The sequence below is a fragment of the Ischnura elegans genome, chromosome 2, assembly GCF_921293095.1.
Source record: "Ischnura elegans chromosome 2, ioIscEleg1.1, whole genome shotgun sequence".
NCBI lineage: Eukaryota > Metazoa > Arthropoda > Insecta > Odonata > Coenagrionidae > Ischnura > Ischnura elegans.
In genome coordinates, this window is record NC_060247.1 from 37,356,084 (window position 1) to 37,381,022 (window position 24,939).

General features: G+C 38.0%; 2 protein-coding genes and 1 long non-coding RNA gene across 4 annotated transcripts in view; all 3 read right to left on the reverse strand.

Annotated features, from left to right (window-relative positions):
• LOC124153617 (ATP-dependent RNA helicase SUV3 homolog, mitochondrial) overlaps nt 1-10,053 on the reverse strand; it is a 35,922-nt gene extending 25,869 nt beyond the window's left edge. Inside the window, exons 1-4 of the mRNA XM_046526900.1 lie at nt 9,584-10,053; nt 9,247-9,469; nt 8,804-8,972; nt 6,690-6,801 (exon numbers count right to left, since the gene is read on the reverse strand). Of these exons, the coding sequence (XP_046382856.1) occupies nt 6,690-6,801; nt 8,804-8,972; nt 9,247-9,469; nt 9,584-9,896 (817 nt within the window). The 5' untranslated portion in view covers nt 9,897-10,053. The remainder of the gene's footprint in view (nt 1-6,689; nt 6,802-8,803; nt 8,973-9,246; nt 9,470-9,583) is intronic.
• A 12,470-nt stretch (nt 10,054-22,523) lies between these two features.
• On the reverse strand, nt 22,524-23,337 carry LOC124153619. Of its 2 annotated transcripts, none has more exons than XR_006863707.1 (2): nt 23,183-23,337; nt 22,524-22,567 (listed from the first exon to the last, which is right to left on the reverse strand). It is a non-coding gene; the product is annotated as an uncharacterized LOC124153619 (long non-coding RNA). The 2 variants fall into 2 exon arrangements; XR_006863708.1 differs by lacking the exon at nt 23,183-23,337 and adding an exon at nt 22,737-22,811.
• A 659-nt stretch (nt 23,338-23,996) lies between these two features.
• The window catches only part of LOC124153618 (WD repeat-containing protein 91), a 71,669-nt gene continuing 70,726 nt past the window's right edge, over nt 23,997-24,939 (reverse strand). The window contains exon 14 of the mRNA XM_046526901.1: nt 23,997-24,501. Within this exon, the coding sequence (XP_046382857.1) occupies nt 24,313-24,501 (189 nt within the window). The 3' untranslated portion in view covers nt 23,997-24,312. The remainder of the gene's footprint in view (nt 24,502-24,939) is intronic.

A 24,939-nucleotide genomic window follows, 5' to 3' on the forward strand; every position in this document is an offset into this window, starting at 1 on the left:
CCAATGGATAATGCACGCAAAAAAACCTCGCGTAACGAACCTCTCTAACTACGAAAACTCCCTACAACGAAGTCCACACTTGGGCCCAAAACAGGAAAAGTGCCCCTCTAGAACGAATTATTGAGAATAAACGCAGTATTTTACATATTATAATTTTTCCTTAGATATTTACGTAATAAGCAGGAAGTAGAACTACAGCGGAGGGTGCCGTTGACGTGTCTGCTAAGGCAATGAAGATAGTATCGACGGCAACATCGGAAAAGGCGCAAGCTCAAACGAGCCCTTGGATTCACATGCATATTTTCTAAACCCGTGAGAGTGTAACACGGCCCCGATAAGTCATACTATGTAGAACTGGCTCGCCACCATCTGCTTGTCTCGTATCAACTCACTCTGCGACCCCTGTTCCGAAAGTACGTATCAAATGTCTCTTCGGAGTTGTTGCGAGCGAAGTTGGGAGGGGAGTTGCCTTTTTCTACGTATCAAATGTCTCTTCGGAGTTGTTGCGAGCGAAGTTGGGAGGGGAGTTGCCTTTTTCTCCCCCTCCCCCCCAGGTAGCTGGAGGGTGAGAGCGGGTCGGATGACTAATGGACCAAGAGGGGCGGGGGCGTAACAGTGGCAGCCGGCCAGCTGTAACCCAGTACAGAAAGGTAACCTGAGAAGATTTCTACGTAATGTGATCTTGCTGATCTTGCTCGGTGAAGGCCATAGTCAACTAAGATAACTACTGATTAATCATCCACTCCTCTATCACCCTTCTCAGCTAACGGGGAGCGAAGCATTGGCTTTATTTGTACCTACTTTTTCTTATGGTGGGAACCGTCGGAGTTGACAATGTATGTTTACTATGGCGAAGTATTCAAAACTTCATTGGTTGGTGTTCACTGGATTTGGATTCCATGCCGATCGCCAAGAAATTTAATACTTGTGACACGGATTGGGCGAATACGTTGCGGAAGACAGGTAAGACTGAAAGCATTTTATTTGATGATTCTCTACCAATTTTTCTATTACGTCATGAAATTATTTTGCCCTTTAAAATCACAGATGTTTTGAAGTATTGCATCTCGTAAAGTAATTCATCTGTTGCAATTGTATAATAATTAAAGGCAATTTATTTCACAATTTTGAATAAAATTATCAGTGATCCTTCAAGATATAGCATTTTAACTACGTTTTTGATAACAAAATATTGGTACTCAAAAACTGCAGCTCCACTTTCACGGCTAATTATTACGTTCTAGCGCTTTATCCTATTCCCTTCCGTAAATTCCCATCACCTTTGGCAATAAACCTCTTCCGTACCTTTACCCTACCCTTTCTCCTAGTGACATGGTATGATGAATGGCCTGAGGTGCCTTGCCTATCACATCATACCTTTCCTCTTCCCGTCCCCCCTTCCAACCCGCCACGTCCCTCCAGCGCACCCGTTCCCCACTTGACCAGTCACTAACTCCGACCAACCAAATTTTCATGCATGGTACATACCTGATGGCATCGCTCAGCAATGTCAAGTAACGTAAAAGAATTTATCTTTTACGTTACTTGACATCTTTTACGTTTTGCTCAAAACCAAATATTTTTTATCTATAGAGGAATCACTGATGATATAAAAAATTTGGCTAGTCTTCAACTTATTTTATCTTCATCGCAATGGATTCAGTAGTAACAAAGATGCGACTCTTCAGACTCGAATATCTTTCCTGTGTGCGAGGACAATTGAAGTCTGGAACTCATTCCCTGTTCGCTTTACTGATTATTAGGAGCTGAGAAAATATAGGAATAGTCTGTCCTAGTCTGCTTTAGTCATTACCTGTGGAAACGGCTGCACGAGTTGATTGTGACAACAGGACTTGCTTCTACGGTACGAACTGGAAAATATTTTGAGATTATTCTTTCTTAATTTTTCTATAAATTGAGTATTTTTCTGTTATTTTTATTCCTTCCTTATTATTATAATTATTCCTTAACAGTAAAATGGCCAATACCACCAAAAAACGCCGACAACTCTCCATTGAAACGAAGTTGCAAATTTTGGAATCGGTCGACACTGGAGAGAAAAAAACGGCAATTGCGGAGAGATTTAACATTCCGGCATCCACACTTTCCACAATTATTGCCAACAGGCACAAGATGGGAAATGGTATTGAGAAATTTGGTCCGGAAAGGAAGAGGTCTCGGTCATGCAAAAATGACGAATTAGACAGGAAAGTATTTGAGTGGTTTACGGAAGTGAGAAGTGCCAATATCCCGTTATCTGGGTCCATCCTACAGGACCGGGCGAAAACAATAGCCCTAAAATTAGGGATAGATGATTTCCATGCCTCTAATGGATGGCTCTCAAGATTTAAGCGTCGGTGGAATTTGACGACTCTCAGGGTATGTGGGGAGGAAGCAGCAGTCGACGTGGCCGTGGTGGAGGAGTGGAAGAAAAATTTGCCTTCCTTGGTGGCTGGGTATGATCCCAAAGACATTTTTAACACCGATGAGTCTGGCTTCTTCTATAATCTCCTTCCGGACTCCACGTTAGCTACCAAGGGAGAAATTTGCCATGGGGGCAAACGAAGTAAAGAAAGATTGACCATTCTTTTCTGCACTAACAGTGACGGGTCAGAAAAGTTGAAGCCTTTCGTGATTGGTAAATTTGCTAGTCCGAGGTGCTTCAAGCATGTTAAAAAATTGCCATGCCGTTATGGGAATAACAAAAGTGCGTGGATGACGGCAATTTTATTTAGAGAGTGGCTCGCATCACTTGACGCAGTCATGGGGGGTAAAAATAGAAAAATTCTTCTTTTCCTTGACGGCTGCACCGCTCACAAACACATCAGATATGAAACTGAGAAACGTGAAAGTCGTACATTTTCCCCCTAATTGCACGAGCAAAGTGCAACCACTCGATCAGGGGATTATTTCCCTCGTGAAGAGGGCATATAGAAGGCAGCTGGTTGAATATCTTCTACCTAGAATAGGAAACTCGGAAGACATCAAGTCACTGAAGTGGAACATCCTGCAAGCCATTCAGCGTCTCTGTGTTGCATGGGATGGAGTAGAGAAGAGCGTAATCACGAATTGCTTCAGGAGGGCAGGCTTTCCCGGAGAGATGGACGTCCAAGACGACCCACAGCCGGAGGAGAGGGAGGAATGGGGCGAAGTCGCACAATTGTTAAACATTGATGATGATCTCGCTGTTTTTGGCAAGAATGAGGATCCTGAAATAATCACAGAGACGCAGGATGTGAGCGATGAAGAGAGAGAAGAGTCCAGCAATTGCGTAGTGCGCCCCAGTTGGAAGGAAGTGGTGGACGCAGTAGATGTTTTGGAGCGAGTTTTTATTACTTCAGAAGATGGAATAGAAAATTTGAAAATTCTGCGGCAGGTTGAGCAAGCAGCCAGTAAAGAAATGAGAAAAAGGATGAGGCAGACAACTTTGCAAAACTATTTTAAATAGAATAATTTTGGATTAAAAAACTTAAAAACAGATACCGTCTCTTATTTATTAAAAATATTATTTAAACCCATTTTTTTCGAAATTTGTTTAAACTTCCTGAAATGTACTCATTTGCAAAGAATATGGAATGTTTCGGCTGAGGTAAGTCTCAAGAGTGCTGTCTGTATATACAGCGAGGACAGTAGACGATGTTGTATTTATATTTGTGAGGAGGTAAGTGAAGGAGAGATAAATCGAAAGGCCGATTACTAATACATGAATTTTGTCCTCCTTCTGGGTGTGTGTCAAATAAGTTGGGTTACTTGAAGAGCGGCAGACCACAGGGTCACGCACTGTCGGAGACGCATGAGATTTTGGTTAGGGGAAGGGGAATCACTGAGGAGAGGGATGGCTCCCCGAAGAAACGTGGAAGGGGAGGGGAGATAACAGCAGCATTGTAGAGAAAGAGTCGCCTAAGAGCGTAGTTCTTCTTCCTTTCAGAGGGGAAATGTTATTGAATAATAGACATTTTGGTATGAAATGTTTGGGAGTGGTTAGTTGTAAATCCACTCCTTTCCTCCTCATTTCAGTGCGTGCGTGGGGTTAGACTTCTTGCTGTGTCCAACTGGAAACGTCTCCACTCCAAATTGTTAGCATGAAATATTACCAGTGCAACTAGAGTTTTCAGATTATCGATCTTCACCTGGTTTGGGCAGAAGTCCTTCAAGTGTCATAAAAGACGCGAAAAGGAGTGGGATCAGGTTCTTTCACGTGTTTTTATTCTCTGCTAACGTAACGTAACTGATTGCTAACGTAAGTCGTATTGAATTGGTTAGATAGTGCTTTAGTGACTAATTATCCCAGTTTAATAGTTATGGCCTGCAAATGGCACATACGAGAGATACGTTCGGTAAAGGACTGAAAAACCACAAACCTCGCTTAAAATTGACTAACAATAAGTATGAAGAGGTGAACTGGATGAATTCCCAGCGATTCCAACTGTCCTTATACTCGGGGAATACTTTGTTGTTGTTTTTTGTCTATCAGTGGGTAAAGTAATTGCGTAAGCTTGGTTTCGCTAAGCGTATGACTGATGACGGTTCCGGGATTTCCTTCCTTACCTTCCCATTCTATCCTCTCCCGAGGGCGTCGGCGGGCTCCTTTGTCGCGACGACCCCCTCCTTTTCCCTACCTTTTTACCACCCCCTCCTTGGGTAACTCGGGCGTATAAGTCGACTCGGACTTGGTTCTCGGGCTAAAGTTGAAACCGTATGGAGATTTTTAGTCTCTCCTAAACACTGGATGAAAGGCGACAAAGCGTGGATTCAAATATTATCCTGGCTTACTCGAGGATAGTACTGCGTTTTGGCACCGAGGAATGGGTGTACCAGCGGAATACTGATCGTGTCCAGCTTCTATTAAGTCATACCTGAGAGGAGTATCGGTCATACTGAATGCATTATCATCTGAGATTGCCATTGTTACTTCGATTGCCGACTTCCACGATTTTACTCGTGGTAACTAACACGCCCCACCTAACTTCCATCGTCGTTTATAGATATTAGTACATACCGGTCACGAACATAGATGTTTACCGGAATTTCAGTAGGATGCCAACAATGCACTTTTTTTCGTAAGTCTTTGGGCAATATTGCTCTTTCAGGCAAATTTGCTGCACAAAACTGCCATTTGATATCGACTTCAATTATTACACTCAAAGAATAGTGCCGACTAGATACTCAGGAAAATTATGGATCACTCTTTAAGACGTGATCCTTTGACATTAATTTAAAAAAATTGTTTATCATCACTCTAGGGAAGGTTTTAATGGCGAATGAAGCAAGATTGATAAATTTACTCGACTTGCATCGTAAAGCACACGGAACACTTTGTGCCCCTGCGAAGACGCAACCCGCTCGTTACCCCTATACAACGAAACCCTCTACAGCGAAGTCATGATTTTCCCGGTCCCCTCAAATTCGTTGTACGGAGGTTTTACTGTAATATGAGGCACTCTGCATTCAGCAGAGGTAAAATACATTCCAGCAACTTTTCCCACCATAACTTTTCAGGGTATCTAGGAGCTGTACGTTTACAAATTTCATGAATTTCCAGGTTTTCTAGATTTAATTTTCATTTTTTCAAAAGAAATATTGTTTTACAGTAGACTTTCGTTAATACGAACAACAACATAATTACAAATTTCTCGTTTTTACAAAGTAATTCGTTGGTCCCAATGAAGAGGTTAATCCAATCTATAGTAAATGAAACGTCATTATGAAATTTTGGTTATTACAAAATTACGAACTTAAGTCCCGGACCCCGCGGTCATAAAATGAACTTTATTACGATGTTCATCGGGTAAGCAACGGCATTTAGGTGAATTTACACCATGCTACGTCATAATCATTGCGTTACGTATAAGTCCTCCTCATGCACTGTGCCCAAGAGCATCAATTAAGGTTCTTCCTTCAGTAAGAGATACTTCAGTATCCACACATCACATAATAAGCTTCATTTCTGGGGAATCATGGTTACCAACCCATTTCCCATAAATTGGCCTCATGATAAGTCCTCTCGTGACGAACATTTGACTTTCAGAGATACAAGCATTCAAAATATTTAAGCGTGCCCGAAATTTCAAATTTGGCACCTTTGGATTTAGTCGATGTGACAAGGTGCGGCATAGATAAATTTGCACTTTGGGCACAGTCTGAACAAAGTATCAATTAATCCATTGTGAAGTCAGGAACTGTTCAGTACTTTGCTCTTTCTTCCCACAGGCAGCAAATTTTTTCGGAACTTCGAACGTGCAGCTAAACCAGTTCGTCATAATCATGAGTTAACACAAAATTAAAATGGAATGTTGCTTTCTGCACGATAACCACACTTTCCGATGCCCTGCATAGGTTAATCAAGTTACGAACAAGGTCTCAGAACGTATCTTGTTCGTATATCGAGGATTTACTGTATTTGTCCATAATTTAGTTCCATATACCATACACAAAACTCTGAAGCTATTCCACAGCGCGTCTGTATGCACAGAAGAATGAAGAGACAAGGAATTTTGGCTAGGCATGTTTTTTTTGCAATGATTCCTAAAAGAAATGCTCCAAAGAAGTTCGTTAGTACAAACCTCTGGTTTTTTGGTCCAGTGAACTTCGTAATAACATGTGTTTCATGAATTACCTTGCTAGTTTTAAGATAATGCTTTTTTTTAAGCTTTTTAGATAAACAAATAGATGAATAAAATCATACTTACATGGTACATTGACATTAGTCATTTCTACTGTACAAGATACATGGTTTGAAGGTTCATTGTCATCTCTAGCGTAGCGCCTCTCTTCACCAGTGACTAAGTCACAGTGAGTCCCCTGAAAATAATGTGAATTAAAAATATATCATCCAACCATCATAGACCAATCACTTTCTGCACACACAAAAAACATACATGTGAAAGAATAATTAGAGATAGTTCCTCTGATTATTTCATAGACACAAAATATTTCATAATATGTACTCCTTAATGATGGCTCCACAAGAACATTTACTAATAAAAATAAAAACAAATCACAACTGAAAACAATTGGCTATGAGCACTTGCCACAATGTGCCCAACATATGATTATACATAACACCTTCCTTATCAGTTAAAAATCAGCACCACCATTACAATAAGACATCCAACTTTTTACTAATCATCACATGAAGAAATGAGTAAAAACTAATAGTAAAATTCAAAAGGATTAAAAAATACCTAATCAGGGCAGAAAAAATATTAATTCTTATTATTTAATATTATTAAAATTCCCAAATATATATAGTCTGCAACATGAGCAGCAAAAGAAACCTAGAAACTGGAAATTTGACAGATATGTATCGTGCCCACCATATACATTCCAAACTGGAACCACTGGCACCTATATTTTGTTTTTAGCACTCACAGAAATATATGCTTTCTAATTATGGTTTCTTTATCAAAATTATTTAAATCATAGAATTCTTGCATATCTGAGTATTGCAAACCAAATAATTTTTATTTCTTTCATGTTTTCAGTCCAATTTAAGGATGTCACTTCAGTAAAACTATAAGTGGCAGTTATGAAGTTCAAAACATTTTGATTGCATATTTTTCACTGTTTTGAATTAAATTAAGGTCTACAAACGACATATTCAAAAAAACGTTCTACCTGCCATAAAAGACACTACAGCAGCATGAAGACTTACAATGACGATGATCATGTCGTCAATTACTTCCTACATAATAAGTGGCTTCAAATGTATGATGGTGTACTTTTCATAATTTACCAAAAACTTCAGTGATGCTCTGCACTGGTCATTAAACGAAACCATTATGAAAACCTCAAAAGAAATCTGTCACTCTCGCAAGTATGAGGAGTCATATGCTATTAATTAATTAATAGAAACGGGCAACATTCATGATTTGATGGGTAAGGTTTACCCATCAAATAACAAATTTTACTGGTTTTAACAGGAATTATCATTAGTACTAGCATAAAATTAAATGCATATACTTAAATAAGTTTCTAATAGAACTAGGTGTGGATGCAGTAATAAAGCTCCAATGTCCCCATTCCACTCTAACCCAGTATGCTACATATGAACATTTAACAATTGAATAAATGTAAAGCTCTGTCGTGCCTTCTCCTCCTTTCCGTTCCCCTCTTTTCCTTGACAAGTTCCCGAATTCCTATTGTCCCATTGCCCGAGTCGGACCTGTCTCTCTCTTGCGGCATGACGAGTAGCCTTCAGATGGAATTCGCCTGTGTTATTCTTCAACGTTTCCGAACCTATGATCCTTACAGAGGTTAACCCAGGATTTAACACCCAGAGATGAGATTCGAGTCAATTGGAGGTACTTTTAACTGTGTAACAGTCAAATGATAGCTTGTTATCGTTAACTTCGATTGATGACTGAACTGCTACATACTACTTCCAGTGAGCTTGAAGTGATTTAACACCATAACAAAACTTGAAAATTTTATAATACCACATGAACATGAAGATCAGTGATGTTAGAATTGACCATCTCCCACACATTTGAATGGTGGACCTTGAAGCCTAAAACATTCCCCTTTCACTCATAAGTACCTATAAATAAAAATTCAAGAAATGTACCGAGGCCAAATTATTAATGAAAGAAAACCATTAAGGAATTAATAAAAGAAAAAATAAAGGACAACTAAAGCCATTTTAGATTAAATTTGGAAACAGCAAATAAACCATTAACTAGGCATTTGATGACCATAATTTGAAGAGGAAATTGTTCAAAAAGAATACCTGAATGCAAGAAAGCCTGCAATAACCAAATGAGAATCCCTGATCTACAAGAAATTTGACATATCAATAACATACCCTTTCATTGCACTTATGGTATACTTCTGTGGCTAACAATTTTAAGGGACCACAATAGACGCCTGATTTAGCTCCGATAAATCTTTCCAAGGCATGGTAGGTCTTGCCACTGTTAGTAGGTCCAGCATGAAAAACTATTTTTCTTGTAATGGATCGGGCTGATGGATACCTGAAAAGCAATCAAAGGCATAACTAGAAATGCAGTTGTCATAAGTCAAGGAGTTGTTTCAGGCCAATTACAGTTAAATGGCGTAATGTTGCATTAGCGAGGGAGGAAGAGACAGTTATCGGATATATTGAAGAATAATAGGTCTCATGCCGCATTGAAGAAGGAAATGCAATTAGTGAATCAATTATTCTGTGCGACCGGCGTGATTCGGAAAATTTTACACGCACACCTAACTTCACCAGTAGATAACCAGTTAAATAGAATAACATCTTACCAATTTGCAGGAGTTCTAAGATCACTTATTTTTTTCAGGTCATCCATACAATCTAGGTGCGGAAAAATCTGACGGGCATGTCGCATAAAATATGGAAATACATCATCCACATGACCAGCTCCTTGGAGGATGTCGCTCACTACTACGTGCAAGTCTGCAGGTAGGGTCTCTGCCTCAAGGCAATATCGACGGAAGCTGACAAATGCCTGATGAAGAAGGTAATCTACAAGAAATTATCACCAAAGCAAATGATGCAATGTTACGGAAGAGTTCTACCTATTTAAGCATACAAAAAGTAAATATTTTAAAATGCTTACAAACTATAGAGTTCACTTACTATCGAGGCCATTTTCCATAGCCAATAACTTTAACTCCTTCTTCTGATAGAACTTATTCAAAATTTTCAACAGATCCCCTTTGTCGACATTGCCAGTTAGTTCGGCGCCAACATTAATGTCATCTGGGTTTGGCTTCACAGGAACTGGGATGAATAGCGAGGATATATTTGTTTCGTCTTTCTTCCCTCGATTTTGAAAATAAGTGGCACATACTTTCGGTGTCCGCAACGGAGAGCAAGGAGGGAAGAGGGCTAAACATTCCTTACGCACAGATAAGCGACACAACAAATTAAAATTTTTAGTAAGAAACATCACTCCATAGAGTGTAATATAGATGTCTTTTTCCAATGTTGACTTTCATTTGTATCACAGATTATGCTTCAATTCCTCATACACAATTCACTCATAATTTTGAACACAATCCGGCAGCAGACTTGACCCATGTGTGTCTCTTCTCCTATCGGCCGTTTCAAGAAAGATGAATATCGATTCGAAATTGTTCACAGCCGCGGGAGTTCATATAATGAATTGCGGCGTTACGTATATTAAGGCTTCATTTCAGTTTTTGTACCATTCTCTCGGTCATTTATGTATAAATATATGAATATAATCACGCTGAATTCAAATATTTTAATTGTACTCATGCCATAAAAGTCGAGCTTTCATCTCCAATGTTATTTAACACGAGATGTGAGCAGAGGCCTGAATGACCCCTTTTTATTTTTGCATTATTTATTTCAAACTTATCTGTCCAAACTGTGGACTGGCGTTTTTTTATTTTCATTATTTGTGACTTATTCTACTCAAATAGAGTTTTATCCCTGTTTGGCCGCTCAATCTTTTTCTGTGTGATGATTCATTGTTTGCAGCATAAGGATTCATTTGGACCACTCACTAAATTATCTTCATTTATTACAACTCTACGTTTACTTCCAACTCAAATTATTGAATAAAAAAGCATAAATAATTGTTCAAATAAAATACAAGAGACAGATGCACATCACGAAAAGAAAAAGTGCCAATAATTCCAGAAAACTGCTCAGTCAGTAACCCTGGTGGAAATGAACTGTTCACGAACCATTCTTAGGCTGTGCACAAACTGTTCACAAATTTCCTTGGCCGTTCATGAAGTGTTTGAGAACTGTTCGAACGCTCTACCCAAGTAACATTTTTGGTTGGCCCTCTGTTGGCAGATGGTGGGACACAGCGGTTGGCCCATGGTACGATTTGGCCACCTCGCCAACCGTATCCCAACCAACTATTCCCCAACGATGGGCCAACAGAGCATTACAGTCGGGCCTTCGTATTCCCAACTAGAGGCCAACCCCTCTCCAACGATACACCGTTGGCCCTTTTAAATTCTGCCATCCGTTTCCCAACAAAAGCTATATTTTACTGGCATTTCTCATTTTTATAGAATGAGAGTTAAATTAATTTACCTTCTCACTTGATATGATACCGGTAGATATAATCTTTACCTTTAACTCCCTATAAATCAAAATGAAATTAAATACATTAACAATCAATGCTATAGGACAAAGTAAGGTTACAGTGGTTTAAAGTGGAAAACAAAAAATCAATATCAGTTCAGAAGGTCCCCAACTTTTATTTTCACAAATTAGGACAATTTTTATTAGGACAAAATTAGGAAAATTTCAACAGCACCTTTCCATATTACAATATGGCACACACAAAAACTGTCCATCTTCTTTGTAGGGCAACAAAACAAACTTAGATAAAATCTGGGTGGACTGCAATTTGCATCCAGGTACTAATTTTTTTACTACAAGTATATCAATGGTACCACTTCTAACAATTAAGTAAGAGGTAATTCAAAGAAATCCTCCTTGATTTCAAACATGTCACACTGCAAGATGTATACCCCTGAGTTATTTGATTCAATTGCCTTCACAATTCCTATTCTCTGGTCTTCGGTAACGAAATTGTTAAGTTTAGTCCATTTTACTTAATTGGATTAATAAGTGCAAGATTTAGGGATATTAATAGGAATCACAGAAACACTGATTGAGTATAATAGTTGATGTATTTTACAATATCTGCGTTGGGCCAACAGCGGAATTTGGTAGGCATATCCACCCACAATGAGCCAACCGTGACTACGGTTCCCCAACCGAGGCCCAACGGTCAATGTTACTTGGGTAACCTGGTACCCACGAACAGCCCATGAATGGAACGCCTTGTACACGGCTTCTTCACAGTTGGCCATGAACACTTCGCATGAACAGATTATGTATTTAGTTCTGCACGCCTCCTCCACACTTACTAAATGAAATCATTTATCCATGCCATCCATGATTCACTATATTACATGAGTGATGATCATTAACATATCATCATGAATTAAGGAAAACGATCATCATTGTGCTCATAATTTTCTAAGCAAAATTAGGATGAGATATTCACTTAAAACTTAACAAATTTCCTGGGCCATTCATGAAGTGCTTGGAAACTGTTCGCACGCTTTAACCTGGTACCCACGAATGGCCCATGAATGGAACGCCTAATGCACGGCTCCTGCACAGCTTTCCATGAATGCTTCTTGAACAAATTATTAAATTCAAAAGCCCATCCCATTTCTTCCACAGTTACTGAATATAACATTGAATTAATGCTATTCATGATTCACATTTTACATAACGATAATTGACCACTTGTTATATCGGGAAGTGTTCGCATTAAACTTATGTTTGATAGTCAGTCATATTTAGTTTTTTTTGTTTCCATGGCATTTGCCAAAGGTAAACAGCAAAAAAGTCATTTTAGGCACAATTTGGTGAAGTATCAGCATATTTAAAGATTTAACACCGAAATTATTATTTCCATTAGAATGCCCTTAGTAATATGAAATTATTCTATTTACTAGCTCACAAGGAATGTTTTAAGTTTTATATGACTGCTCTAAAATTGCAGACGACAATGAGCGGCTGGAAAAAAACTCTTGATTAATTTTAGAAGAGTCTTCAATGGTTTAGCCATCGTAAATTAAGAGAAATCAAAGGGGTTGAGAGGAGTAAAAAGAGGGGTAGGGTAGAAAGAGAAAGAGCGGTGTGTCGTTAAGCCGATGTCCCACGGTCAAATTTGCATCAAAATATTTGCATCAAAATTTGATGCAACTGACGCGCACCCTGTCCCACGGTCAAAATTTCATCCAACTGGCTTTTGGTCCTATCGTTTGTACAAATCAACGATTTGTACAAATGGATAGGACAGGTTCTAAATTTTCATGCAATTGGATGAAACCAACCAATCACAGCCTTTGAAAAAAAAGCATCGCCAAGCGCCGACACACAGGCCAAATCGGTTGAAATTTAAACACAATCTTTAATTCCATATTTCATATCGTAAATGTGCAATGACTGCTGTGGCCTCGCATGCAGTTGAATATGGCCCAAGGTAACTGGAGATTTCATCTCACTTGGGCATGTTTATGCCATGACTAGTCAAGATCAAACTGAAGAGGAAGGGAATAGCAGAAGTAAAGGTAGTAGGGGAAGTGGAAGTACAAGACTTCAGAGGGAGACTAATTGTCGAGATAGTATGAGTAATAGCCAGGCATTCGCCTGCATAGACAATTTGCCATAAGTCCTGGTTTCCTCTAACCACTGCTGTGTGATGGTATGATCGCGTGCCCGTTGCTTCACAGGTGTTCCATGTTCCTATTTTCCAAGCATCTCGGTGTGCGATCGTGCTCAGTGATCACGGATCCGCGTCCAGCAGCAGTTGCACCCTGGACAACTTGTGCGAGACGCGACTATGCGGCGTGGTGCCTGACAGTGTACTTTCCAGCATCGCACAGTGGTTTTGAAGCATTCATGCAAACCACTTTTCTGAAACCGTGATCTCACAGCCACAGGTGCATGGTTTTCAGAAACCAGGTATTACATGGAGTACTAGGAATAGGAGTATAATCACATTATTGTTGCTGAGTTTGCAGTAGTTTCTATTGCTCAAATTCAATTATCTCCCATTAAATAGAGCCATTGAGTTTTTATTTATACTTGTAAATATCTCAGTCCATTGGACACCACAACATATGTTTCATGCAAGTAGTGACGGGAGAAGCAAGAAAGAAATTATCAGCAGAATAGCCCAGGCGAAGAGAGCATTCCACCAAAAGAGAGACCTGCTTACAGCGGGAAACTTAAATATGGAAGTAAAGAAACAATTTATAAGAACCTACATCTGGAGTATGCTCCTATACGGAAGTGAGGCATGGACAACGACCGCAGCAGAGAAAGCAAGGATAGAGGCCTTTGAAATGTGGTGCTACGGAAGAATGATGAAAATCAAATGGATCGACCGAGTTAGTAACGAGGAAGTCCTAAGAAGGGTAGGAGAGAAGAGAAGCCTCATGAAAACCTTAATAAGAAGACGGAACAACCTTATAGGCCACATCTTGAGACATGATGGCCTGATGAAGACAATCGTCGAAGGACAAGTGGAAGGCAAGAATGGAAAAGGAAGACCCCGAACAAAATATATGGAACAAGTAAAGAGAGATGTGAAAGAGAAGAAATACGTAGGTGTGAAAAGATTAGCTGATAGGAGAACTGAGTGGAGAGCTGCGTCAAACCAATCCTAGGATTGTTGACCAGTGATGATGATGACTGCCATCTCCAGGATATAAAACAAACCCAGGTATACTCCTAAGAAAAATATCAGCACAAATTAAATAATGATAACTTCCAATGAAATAAGGAACCACAAAAAAACAAAGAAATGGTAAACGGGATGAATTTTAATTATTAGTGCAGCATATGGCTTGATATTTTAAAAATAACAAAAATACTCAAACATTAACAAAGCTAAAAGGAAAATATAATTCCTTTCTTAACGTACTAGAACATAAAAAATTCTTGTGCAAATGAAAACCTTGTTGACTTCATTGGGAAAGTCATAGCTTATCAAAGAAATAGGGGACCTTCTTTATAAAAAACACAAGTACTTCAGAAAAATAATTTAAACCCCAAAATGGTTTCATTACTTACTCAGTGGCAAAAAATGTAACAAGCATTGTCTGTTTCAATTCAGTAGCAGATATGAAAATCACATACCCTTCTACTTCACTAACTTTATTTTAGTTTGTCATAGGAAGCATTACTGGCCCTATAGACATTGCTAATTACTTTATAAACCTTTTTTGCTGCAGCTCTTGAGGGCATAAGCACAGTTATTCTTCTTCGGAATTGGAGCTACTTTCGTCATCAAGTTTGTCCATGACTGAGTCAATCAATTCATCTTCCATCAACTCCTCCCTCACAAGCAAACTATCATCAGCATTGGCATAGTTGCAAGGACCAAAATTCACATCCAACCTGTCGTACCAACCTACAGGGTCAAAGTTACTCGGGGCCTCATCTAAATGCTCGTCAGCATAGTTGTTTCCCTTGACAATGAATCACGCATGCCTGAAGCAAACCGATATGTGCACTGAAGTCATTTTTCCCCAGCAGATTGCAATCACCCACATCACATCAAGATAATTCCACTGCAGTCTCCATATGTCGTCCGTTGGAAGACGAGTCACAATGTAATTAACTAGTAAGCTCCTGAAATGGTGATTGAGGACTTAAATTACATCTTGATCAAAAGGTTGCAAAATACAAGTAGAAATTGGTAGTAAAAGTACTACATAGTTCCACATGGCTGAGTTCAATATTTTCATGGGGCGGACAATAATAAACAAATAGCACTAGGAAATTCAGGTGTTTTCCCCAGTCCTTGCATAAAATGCTCGCTTAACCAATGTGTGAATAATGCAGAAGTCATCCATGAATTTTTAATGCGACTGTAGGAGCACGGTAATTTTTTTATGCCCCTGAAGCACACGGGGTGGGCATATTTCCTCATGGCATATGGCTTCACCATATCTGAACCATCCATATTCACGCAGAGCATAACTGTCAATCTCTCCTAACTCCTTTTGGTGCCTTTGCAAGAATAACAACAAACTGCAAGTGTTGAGTTAGGCAAGAGGTTGTAGAATAGACCAGTCTCATTAGCGTTGTAAATATCGCAGGGCTCATATTTTCTCTACTAACTTCCAAGGATTGGATTCCAGTCCTTTGGTGCTCATGCAACATAAGCAGCTTATGTTAAAATCAGGAGATTTGATGACATTTTTACTCTACTCTCCCCTAGAATCTTATCCTTGCCTTAGGTTATGTTGCTTGTCCATTTTTCTGTAAGAAGCAGATAAGTTTCTTACTTTGTGCTAGCTGGGAAGTAATTACATATCTCCTTAGGGTTTTGAGCATAATTTTTGCATTGATACCTACTTTAAAAAATTATCTGAAGTAAAACTCAAAGAATAGATAAAGTAAATAACTTTGTTGGTTTTAGATGATTTATTTTTTTTATGACTTGGCTCATATTCATAATAAATATATATATATATATATACAATTTACTTTTAAATATAAAATTAAAATAGAAGAGATCACTTTTTATCACTAATAGCAGAATACCAAAATAATACACATGGACCAAAGAATGCTAATGAATACAGTGGAACTTGGTTAGTACGTTTCTGAAGGGACCACGAAAAATGAACGTACTAACCAGGAAAACGTACTAACGAGGAAAGTAAATAATAGCAGTCGGGGTTATTGCAATCAGTGAAAAAGTCGTCATAATTACAATTACTATCGGTAGTTCTCATAGGATCGCCTTCCTGAACTCTTTTCACATTTAAAATCAAGAAAATGAGCGCTACCATGAAAAACAATACCATGTGAATAAAAATCGCAATTTTTCATGGACATCCCGGAGACGATTTCATGATTACGGCGTCTATCTCCCGTGATTTATCCTATATATATTTACAGAACGAGGACGAGTGAAGCTCAGACAAGCGAAGACAAGTCATTTTTCTTTCTCACAGCGTACTCGGAGAATATAACAACAACCCGGAGTAAGTCAACTGGTTTTTTAAACATCATAAAAATTGGGCAAAATTATATTGACTTTCAAATTACGGCAACAGCCGTAGACATTCGCTTCTGGAATGATACCATTTCGATTGTAAAATCGATCGATATATCGACTGATGACACGCAAGATTATTAGATTACGACCGTAATTACAAGAAAATTTTATATTAAACAGTTGAAATTTACTTTCAAATTTTGTCTAATGTCGTCTGCTTTCGTTCCGAGATCAATTATTTTTAAGCTAAGCTTCGCGTGGAGATCCTGAGGATCGTCTGCTCCCGCAACAGTAGTCAAGTAGAGTCGTTCCGAATGGAGGAAGAGATAACCTCACAGGCATACCTACGTCACAGAAAATGGCGGCGGGCGCCAAACATATTCAAAATGAAATGCTGTACAAGTATGATGCCGTAAAAGATAGAAAGGAATGATTAAAAACCGTGGGACGTACATGTTTTTAATTTTATAAAAGAAAATATAGAATTATCGCACACATTTTGAAGTCCTACTCATTAAAAGCCGAAACATAGGAAGGGTAACCTTAAAGGAATACCGCAGTCTTCAATGCATACCTGTAATGCAATCCTAATAATGGACAATTTAAGAAAAAATTATAATTGTTAGCGTACGGATAACCTGTAGGCATACTTCAGTCTCTAATTTGAACATGAAAATCAATTCATAGATTGCAAAATCTATTAAGAACTTAGGCGTTGAAGACGGGATAACCATCGGGCATACCTCTGTCTGTAATGCAAACACGACAAACAATGCACAATAAATATCAATATTCCAGTTATCGGACGAAAGATAACCTTCAGATATATTACAGTCTTTCACGTAAATGTGCAAAACTATCCTAATAATGGACAATTTATGTAAAATAGTTGTTATCGGAGTAGGGATAACTTTCAGGCATACCTCGGTCTCTAGTGTAAACATGACAAATTATGGACATTTAACATCAAAATTTCAACTTTTGGTTAATAATTACTTTCCGTAATACCTAAGTCTTTAATATAAATGCGCAAAACTATCCTAATATTGGACAATTTATGTAAAATAGTTGTTATCGGAGTAGGGATAACTTTCAGGCATACCTCTGTCTCTACTGTAAACATGACTAACTATGGACAATTATTATAAAAATTTCAACTTTTGGTTGATAATTACTTTCCGTAATACCTAAGTCTTTAATATAAATGCGCAAAACTATCCTAATATTGGACAATTTATGTAAAATAGTTGTTATCGGAGTAGGGATAACTTTCAGGCATACCTCTGTCTCTACTGTAAACATGACTAACTATGGACAATTATTATAAAAATTTCAACTTTTGGTTGATAATTACTTTCCGTAATACCTAAGTCTTTAATATAAATGCGCAAAACTATCCTAATATTGGACAATTTATGTAAAATAGTTGTTATCGGAGTAGGGATAACTTTCAGGCATACCTCTGTCTCTACTGTAAACATGACTAACTATGGACAATTATTATAAAAATTCTAGCTTTTGGTCGAAAGATAACTTTCTGGAAAATCTTAGCCATTAATATAAATGTGAAAAACTATCCTAAGAATGGACAATTTATCTAAAATTATAATTATTGTAGTAGGGATAACTTTCAGGCATACCTCTGTCTCTACAGTAAACATGACTAACTATGGACAGTTATTATAAAAATTCTAGCTTTTGGTTGATAGATAACTTTCTGGAAAAACTTAGCCATTAATATAAATGTGAAAAACTATCCTAAGAATGGACAATTTATGTACAATTATAATTATTGGAGTAGGGATAACCGTCAGGCATACCCTGATAAAAATAAACTCCCCCATGATGGGTAAAGGAAAGGTAAAGGAATGGTAGTAGCCATCATATGGTGGGTAGTTACCCTTGTACAAACCACGCCCTACTTTCTGAGGAGGGTAAGGGAAGGAAAGAACAAACCTTCGTCTACACCTCCTGAAAACTCCCTCGCTTACCATCCGTCTGTACTGCATTAAGGGTAAGGTAAGGGATAGGCCTATACTTCATCCTCCCTTCCTTGGCACTCCTTCACTTACCATTCCTCTATCCTTTGTCCAAGATGTATTATGGGTTACGGAAGGGTAGGCCTATACTTCGTCCACCCTTCCTTGGAACTCCTTCCCTTACCATCCGTCTACCCTTCCTCTACAAGCCATTAAGGGCAAGGGAAGTGTAGGGCTATCCTTCGTCTACCATTCCTTGGAACTCCTTCCCATACCATCCGTCAATCCTTCCTCTAACTCAATTAATGGAATGGCAAGTGTAGGAATATCCTTCGTCTACCTTTCCTTGGGACTTGGCATTTATTTCTGAGGAAAATATAGCCTGAAAATGTCTCCTCAGCTACATTCACCAGCTAAAGAGTATTGAGTTCTGTACAAGAACATAAGCAGTCTTTGAAAGCAAAGATGGATGGGCTGCACAACTTATCTTTAAAAGTCTCCTAAGGAAAGCAATAATATATACTCAACAGTTTCTATAAGTGTGTGAAAAAAGCTCATTCAGAAGAGCTTTCATTCACATTATTAGGATGTAACCTATTTGTGTGGCTGACAATGTGACATCCTGGGAGTGATGTTCGGTATTTGAATGCCGATGTTATTTTCTGAAAAGAAATAGGTATGGTAGAAAAAAGTCACTGCTTTCTTCCACATAGGTCCAGGTGCAAAAGATATTCTCAAAGATTTTGTACTATAAATCCCATTGAGAAACTCCAGCACATAAGTACCTTGAAAGCCGAGGTCGTTAAGGCGCTACTTCAGCATCCCCCAATATGTGAGTCCTGGGTTTTAATACCACATGAAGGCTAACTTTTCTCTGTCTCATAATTTTAGAAATCACTGTTACAACTCATCCCCATTCATTTAATTGAGTTGCTTAGCGATTTTTTAAATTTTCATATTAATATATGGATTTTTAGTTTTTATATTAGTCCTACCCTCCCTCTACACTCCAGGAAGGATAATACCTACCCGCCAATGTTCTCAAATATGCTCTGTCTCCCCTTGCTGAAGGGTAGAGGAAGGGTAGGCCTATCCTTCCTCTACCCTTCATTGAGACTGGCCCAACCCTTCCTCTACCTTTCTCCTACACTCCAGGAAGGATAATGCCTACCCGCTAATGTTCTAAAATACGCTCCGTCTACCCTTGCTGAAGGGTATAGGAAGGATAATCTGACCCTTCCCTTACCCTCATTAGAGGGTAGACCTCCCCACAATGGAGGAGTTTATTTTTATCAGGGTACCTCTGACTTTAATGTAAACATGGAAATTATAGACAACTAATATCAATATTCTAGTCATTGGATGATAGATAACTTTCTGGAATACCTGTATTTAATGTAAACATTAAAATCATTTCAAAGATGGCAAAATTTATTAAGAACTTTGGTAAATGAAGACAGGATAACCTACAGAAATACCTCAGCCTTTCTTTAAAACCAAATATTACATAGTGTTGTAAATCAGGAAATCGGAGTTACTGTAATGGAGACAACTCCTCATTAATTATTAATTCCGACTGTGTATGAATATAAATTATGACACACAAATCGATTACAAGCCTCCTTGGCATAACAATCCGTCAATAGCAACCACAAACAAAAACCTAGATATAACGAGATCCCACGGTGCTCCAATAAATACTCGCTATAGCGAGTATTAGCTATAGCTATATCCTTTATGTCATTTTCATCAACTGGTAGTCGAGATAATGCATCTGCCAGATTACTGCTGCCTTTAACGTATTTTATTGTATCGTCATATCCAGACAGAAACAACGCCCACCTCTGCAACCCATTAGCTCCCATTTGTGGAATACCTTTATGTTCACCAAATATTGCTAACATAGGCATGTGATCTGTCTCCAAAATGAATTTTCTTCCCAACAAGTATTGAGAAAATTTTTTTATTGACCAATAAATTGCTAAGGCTTCTTTGTGAATTACAGAATAATTCATTTCAGCAGGCGATAGAACTCTTGACACAAAGCTTATAGGTTTTTCCTCACCATTCTCAAAAATATGCACCAACACCCCAGCAATTCCCTTACTGCTGGCATCGCAAATCAATTTTACTGGTAAATCAGGATTATAATGCACTAATATCACATCTGATGACATAATTCTTTTAACTTGAATGAAAGCTTTCTCACAATCATCATTCCATTCATATTTTACTCCTTTTCACAACAATTTATACAATGGACCTAAAACTTTCGACGTATTAGGAACGATTTTCCCATAGTGACTGCAGGTACCAACGAAAGATCTAACCTCAGATACATCAGTAGGGCTGGTGGCCTTAACTATAGCTTTCACTTTGCAAGGATCCTTCCTAATTCCTGCAGCATCAATAATATGACCTAAATATGAAATTTCTGTTTCAAAAAATTAACTTTAAAACTTTAAGAGGAAGGGATATATCCTCAGGTTATAGTGATTTATCCCCATATATAGGTATATATCCTTACATTGTAATCTTTAGGCATACCTCATTCAATAATTTAATCATGAATACTTCTCCTGATAATGCAAAAATAATTGACTGCTCTTGATATTGGAATTAGGGATAACTTTCCAGGCATACCTCACTCCTTCATGTAAACATGAAAAACTATTTCACGTACATAACCTTAAAATGAAAATTTATTGAAAACTCTTGATATAGGAGTCATTGAAATCCTTCCATTCACACCTCTGTTATCCTTCTCCTGCGCCTATGGTGTGAAAATATTAACCATAAAATTTTATGGTTTATAGGATATAACTCTAATGTACATCTAGGTACCTAATAGGTGTACTTATTTATATCTGTAGCACACTTTAAATAAGGGAATGAACTATTCAACCATAAATGCATATACATATTATTTGGAGAGATAACTTTCTAGGAATACATACACATAACAGGTCATATATTAATCTCTGTAGCAAGCTTAATATTATGGGTGTGAAAAATCAAACATAAAATATTTTTGGAGGAGGAAATAACTTTTTAGGTATACATCCAAATAATGGTTGCATATATTAATCTCTGAAGCATACTTGTATTAAGGGAGTGAACAAATTGACCATTACAGGTTATAGTAGTATGAGATAACTTTTTAGGCATGCATCTACATAATGGGTGTACATATATCAATTTCTGTATGGCATACTTGTAGGCACTAAGGGAGTGATATTATCCACCATAAAAGTTATTTTCAAAAGAGAACTTATTAGGCATACTACATACACATAAAAGGTGTATACCTATACATTAATCTCTGAAGGATACTTGTCCTAAGGGAGGGAACAAATGAACCATAAAAGATATATAGTAATATAATATCGGATGATAGAAATAATAATGAACCTATAATATTAATGGAGGAAGAGATAGTAAATTTGGCATACGCCTACCTATAAAGGGTGTATATTTTACCTCTGAATTAATAAGAATTAGGATATCATATAGGTTTGAATGTTTTTATCAAGGGCTCAGGAGTAGCAAACCACTTTAGTGGTTTGCTGGTGGTTTTGCTTAGTGGTTCATCTTAGCCTCAATTAACGATAATGTGATTAAATTTTCCATTCTAAGATTATATAGACTATAAGTAGGTTATCCTTTTTTACATGAAGTAATCATGTATAACTGAAGGTTATCCCTGCCTCCAGTATTAAGAGTGTTAGTAATATATTGAATTCTAGAATGAGGAATTTGAAAAAAGCTTTTTCATTTTCATAAAGGAATGAGGTATGCCTGGTAGGTTATCACCCAAGCCTTCAATAATAACAGTTTTAACTGAATCATTTCACTTTAAACTAAATTATTTTCATTCTAAAATAGATAATAATGACAATTATTATTTCATAGTTACATGACAGACTGATATGCCTGAAGGTTTTCCCAACCTCTCAAAATCAAGACATTTCAATATTTTTGCATTCAATACATAGGTATGTAATTCTTTTTAAGTTTAAATGAAGGACTGAGGAAAGCCAGGATGATTATTCCAACCTAAAATATAAAGAGAATTTAAAAAACTTATGCATTTTGTGGTTAAGTGTATGAAATAGGTTTTCATATTAACATGAGGGTCTGAGGTATGCCTACAAGGTTATCTCTACCATGAATATAAAGAAATTTCAATAAATTTTGCAAAAATTGGATAGGTCATCATATTTACATGAAAGACTGACGCATTGAACTGAAGCTAATCCTTTCTCCAATACCAAAAGTTCCATATATTTTGCATTCTAAGTGCATTTTAAGGATAGATTTTCATGTTTACATTGAGAAATGAGGTATACCTAAAAGTTATCCTCTCTCGTACAACATAAGTTCTCCGCATACTTTGCATGCGAGGGATAGATTTTCATGTTTATATTGAGAAATGAGGTATGCCTGAAGGTTATCTTATCTCCAATAACAAAAGTTCTCAGTATATTTTGCATTCTAAGGATATATTTTTATATTTTCATGTTTACAATGAAAACTGAGGTATGCCTGAAGGTAATCAATCCTCTTTCCAATAGCCCAGATTTAAATGTTTACATGCCCGATTTTTGTGTCACCTATTTGCATTTTTTGGAATTTATCGCTATAATTAGTATTAAATTGCACTTTATTTACCTGTAATAATTTATAAATAGACAGTATACCTATATGATCGCTTTTACTTCATTTATATCGCCTTTTACCGCTGGATTCCATTGAGTAAAAACAGTTGAGGGTGTATTTAGAATAGTAGTTTGACGTTGGCCGTATTCGTCACAGTGGCGCTGGCGTCAGGTATGCCAAAAAGGTTATCCCTTCCTCCGGTCTCTAATGCCTAGTCAAGTAAATACGCACGACGTCGAGTTTATGGAACAGTGCTGCTTTAGATAATGTGGGAATTGTCAAATAACGTTAAGACTCATTTCTTCATCATGATAACTCGTGCAATAGCAACAATTGCCCACTCACGAACTTTGTGCGCAGCAGTGGGCACTCCCAAGCGCTCCAAAGGCAACAGAAGGTGAGGAGCTCGGGGTGGGGGAAATTGGGGCTTCTTATTGGTTGTAGTTTTTCATAGTCAGACATTCCCGAAAAATGGCCGCATTTTATTTTTCATCACGTCACAAGAAGTTAGAAATGCATTTGGATAAATTATGGTAGAAGAAAGAGATGTGGAATGAATGGAAGAATGTTAATGACTAATGATAATAAATAAAATCATGAATTCAGACGTTTGCGACCCTTAAGAAGACACTAGAGAACGAATTGCGGGTTGCGTCACGGCAAGCAATTGAGCGTACTAACCAGGAAAGCGCAATTTTTTCAAACGTACTAACCAAATTCTTTTACCTGTATTTTGTTCGGATGGTACCGGGACCGAGGGAAATCGCCGTACTAAGGAGGAAAACGTACTAAGGAGGAACGTACTAACCAAGTTCCACTGTATATCATACTTTCCTCTAATTCTATCATCAGCATAAATTCCAATATTAAATACAGAGGTACTCAATAATTCCATGCAGACCAACTCGAAGAGGTAGGTCCTTTGTGTATACAGACAAGGAAATACTGTGGCATTGGATGGCATTACTGATGATACTGACATAACAATACCAAAATGTTCGAGTGTACTCATTATCGAGTGCTTACATACACACACATAAGGACATGTGAGGCATACCACATGGTGGACTTGAAGCATGACCTGGAGGAACCTGACTGGAAACAGTGGGCGAGCCTGGAGGAGTTGATGGCATTGAGGACTGTCACTGGGTCAGAAGCAATGTAGATATACGGATATGACCATCGCAAGATGCAGTAACGCAGGCAGTACATTCATTGGCACCAGACCAATCCAAGGCAACAACAGGCATGCGATGTCCCCCTAGCTCCAGCTGCTTTTTGGGAGTAACAACAGCAGACATGCTTCCAGACTGGGAATTGGCAGATGGTATCTATAATGAAAGGAGAAATATATTATTCCAAAACCATGCTGAAATAACCAATGACAATTTAAATATATTTTTCATTAATGTAAATGTGAAATGAAAGTGAGCTTGGGACCTGCATAGTAGGTATTTCTTATGCAACATGTGGCATGTACTTATACATAAGCATATTGTAAATACCCCAATTCATCCAGGGGATAGTGAGGAATCTAAAGAAATCGGGTGCCAAGTACATATATACTGTCCTCACCAGCTGCGGCAAAGCACTAACGGGAGGAGGGTGAATGTAAGGTGCTATCAGAAAGAGTGTGAAGTGGAGGCCAGGAAGCATGCTCGAAAGTTGGGCATACATTACCCAGGTAAGTGCTTTAGGCTTGAAAGTGGGAGAAAAATGCAGCCTTTCCACGTCCTTGACCCTTACTTGCCAGAGCCTGTGTCTGGGTC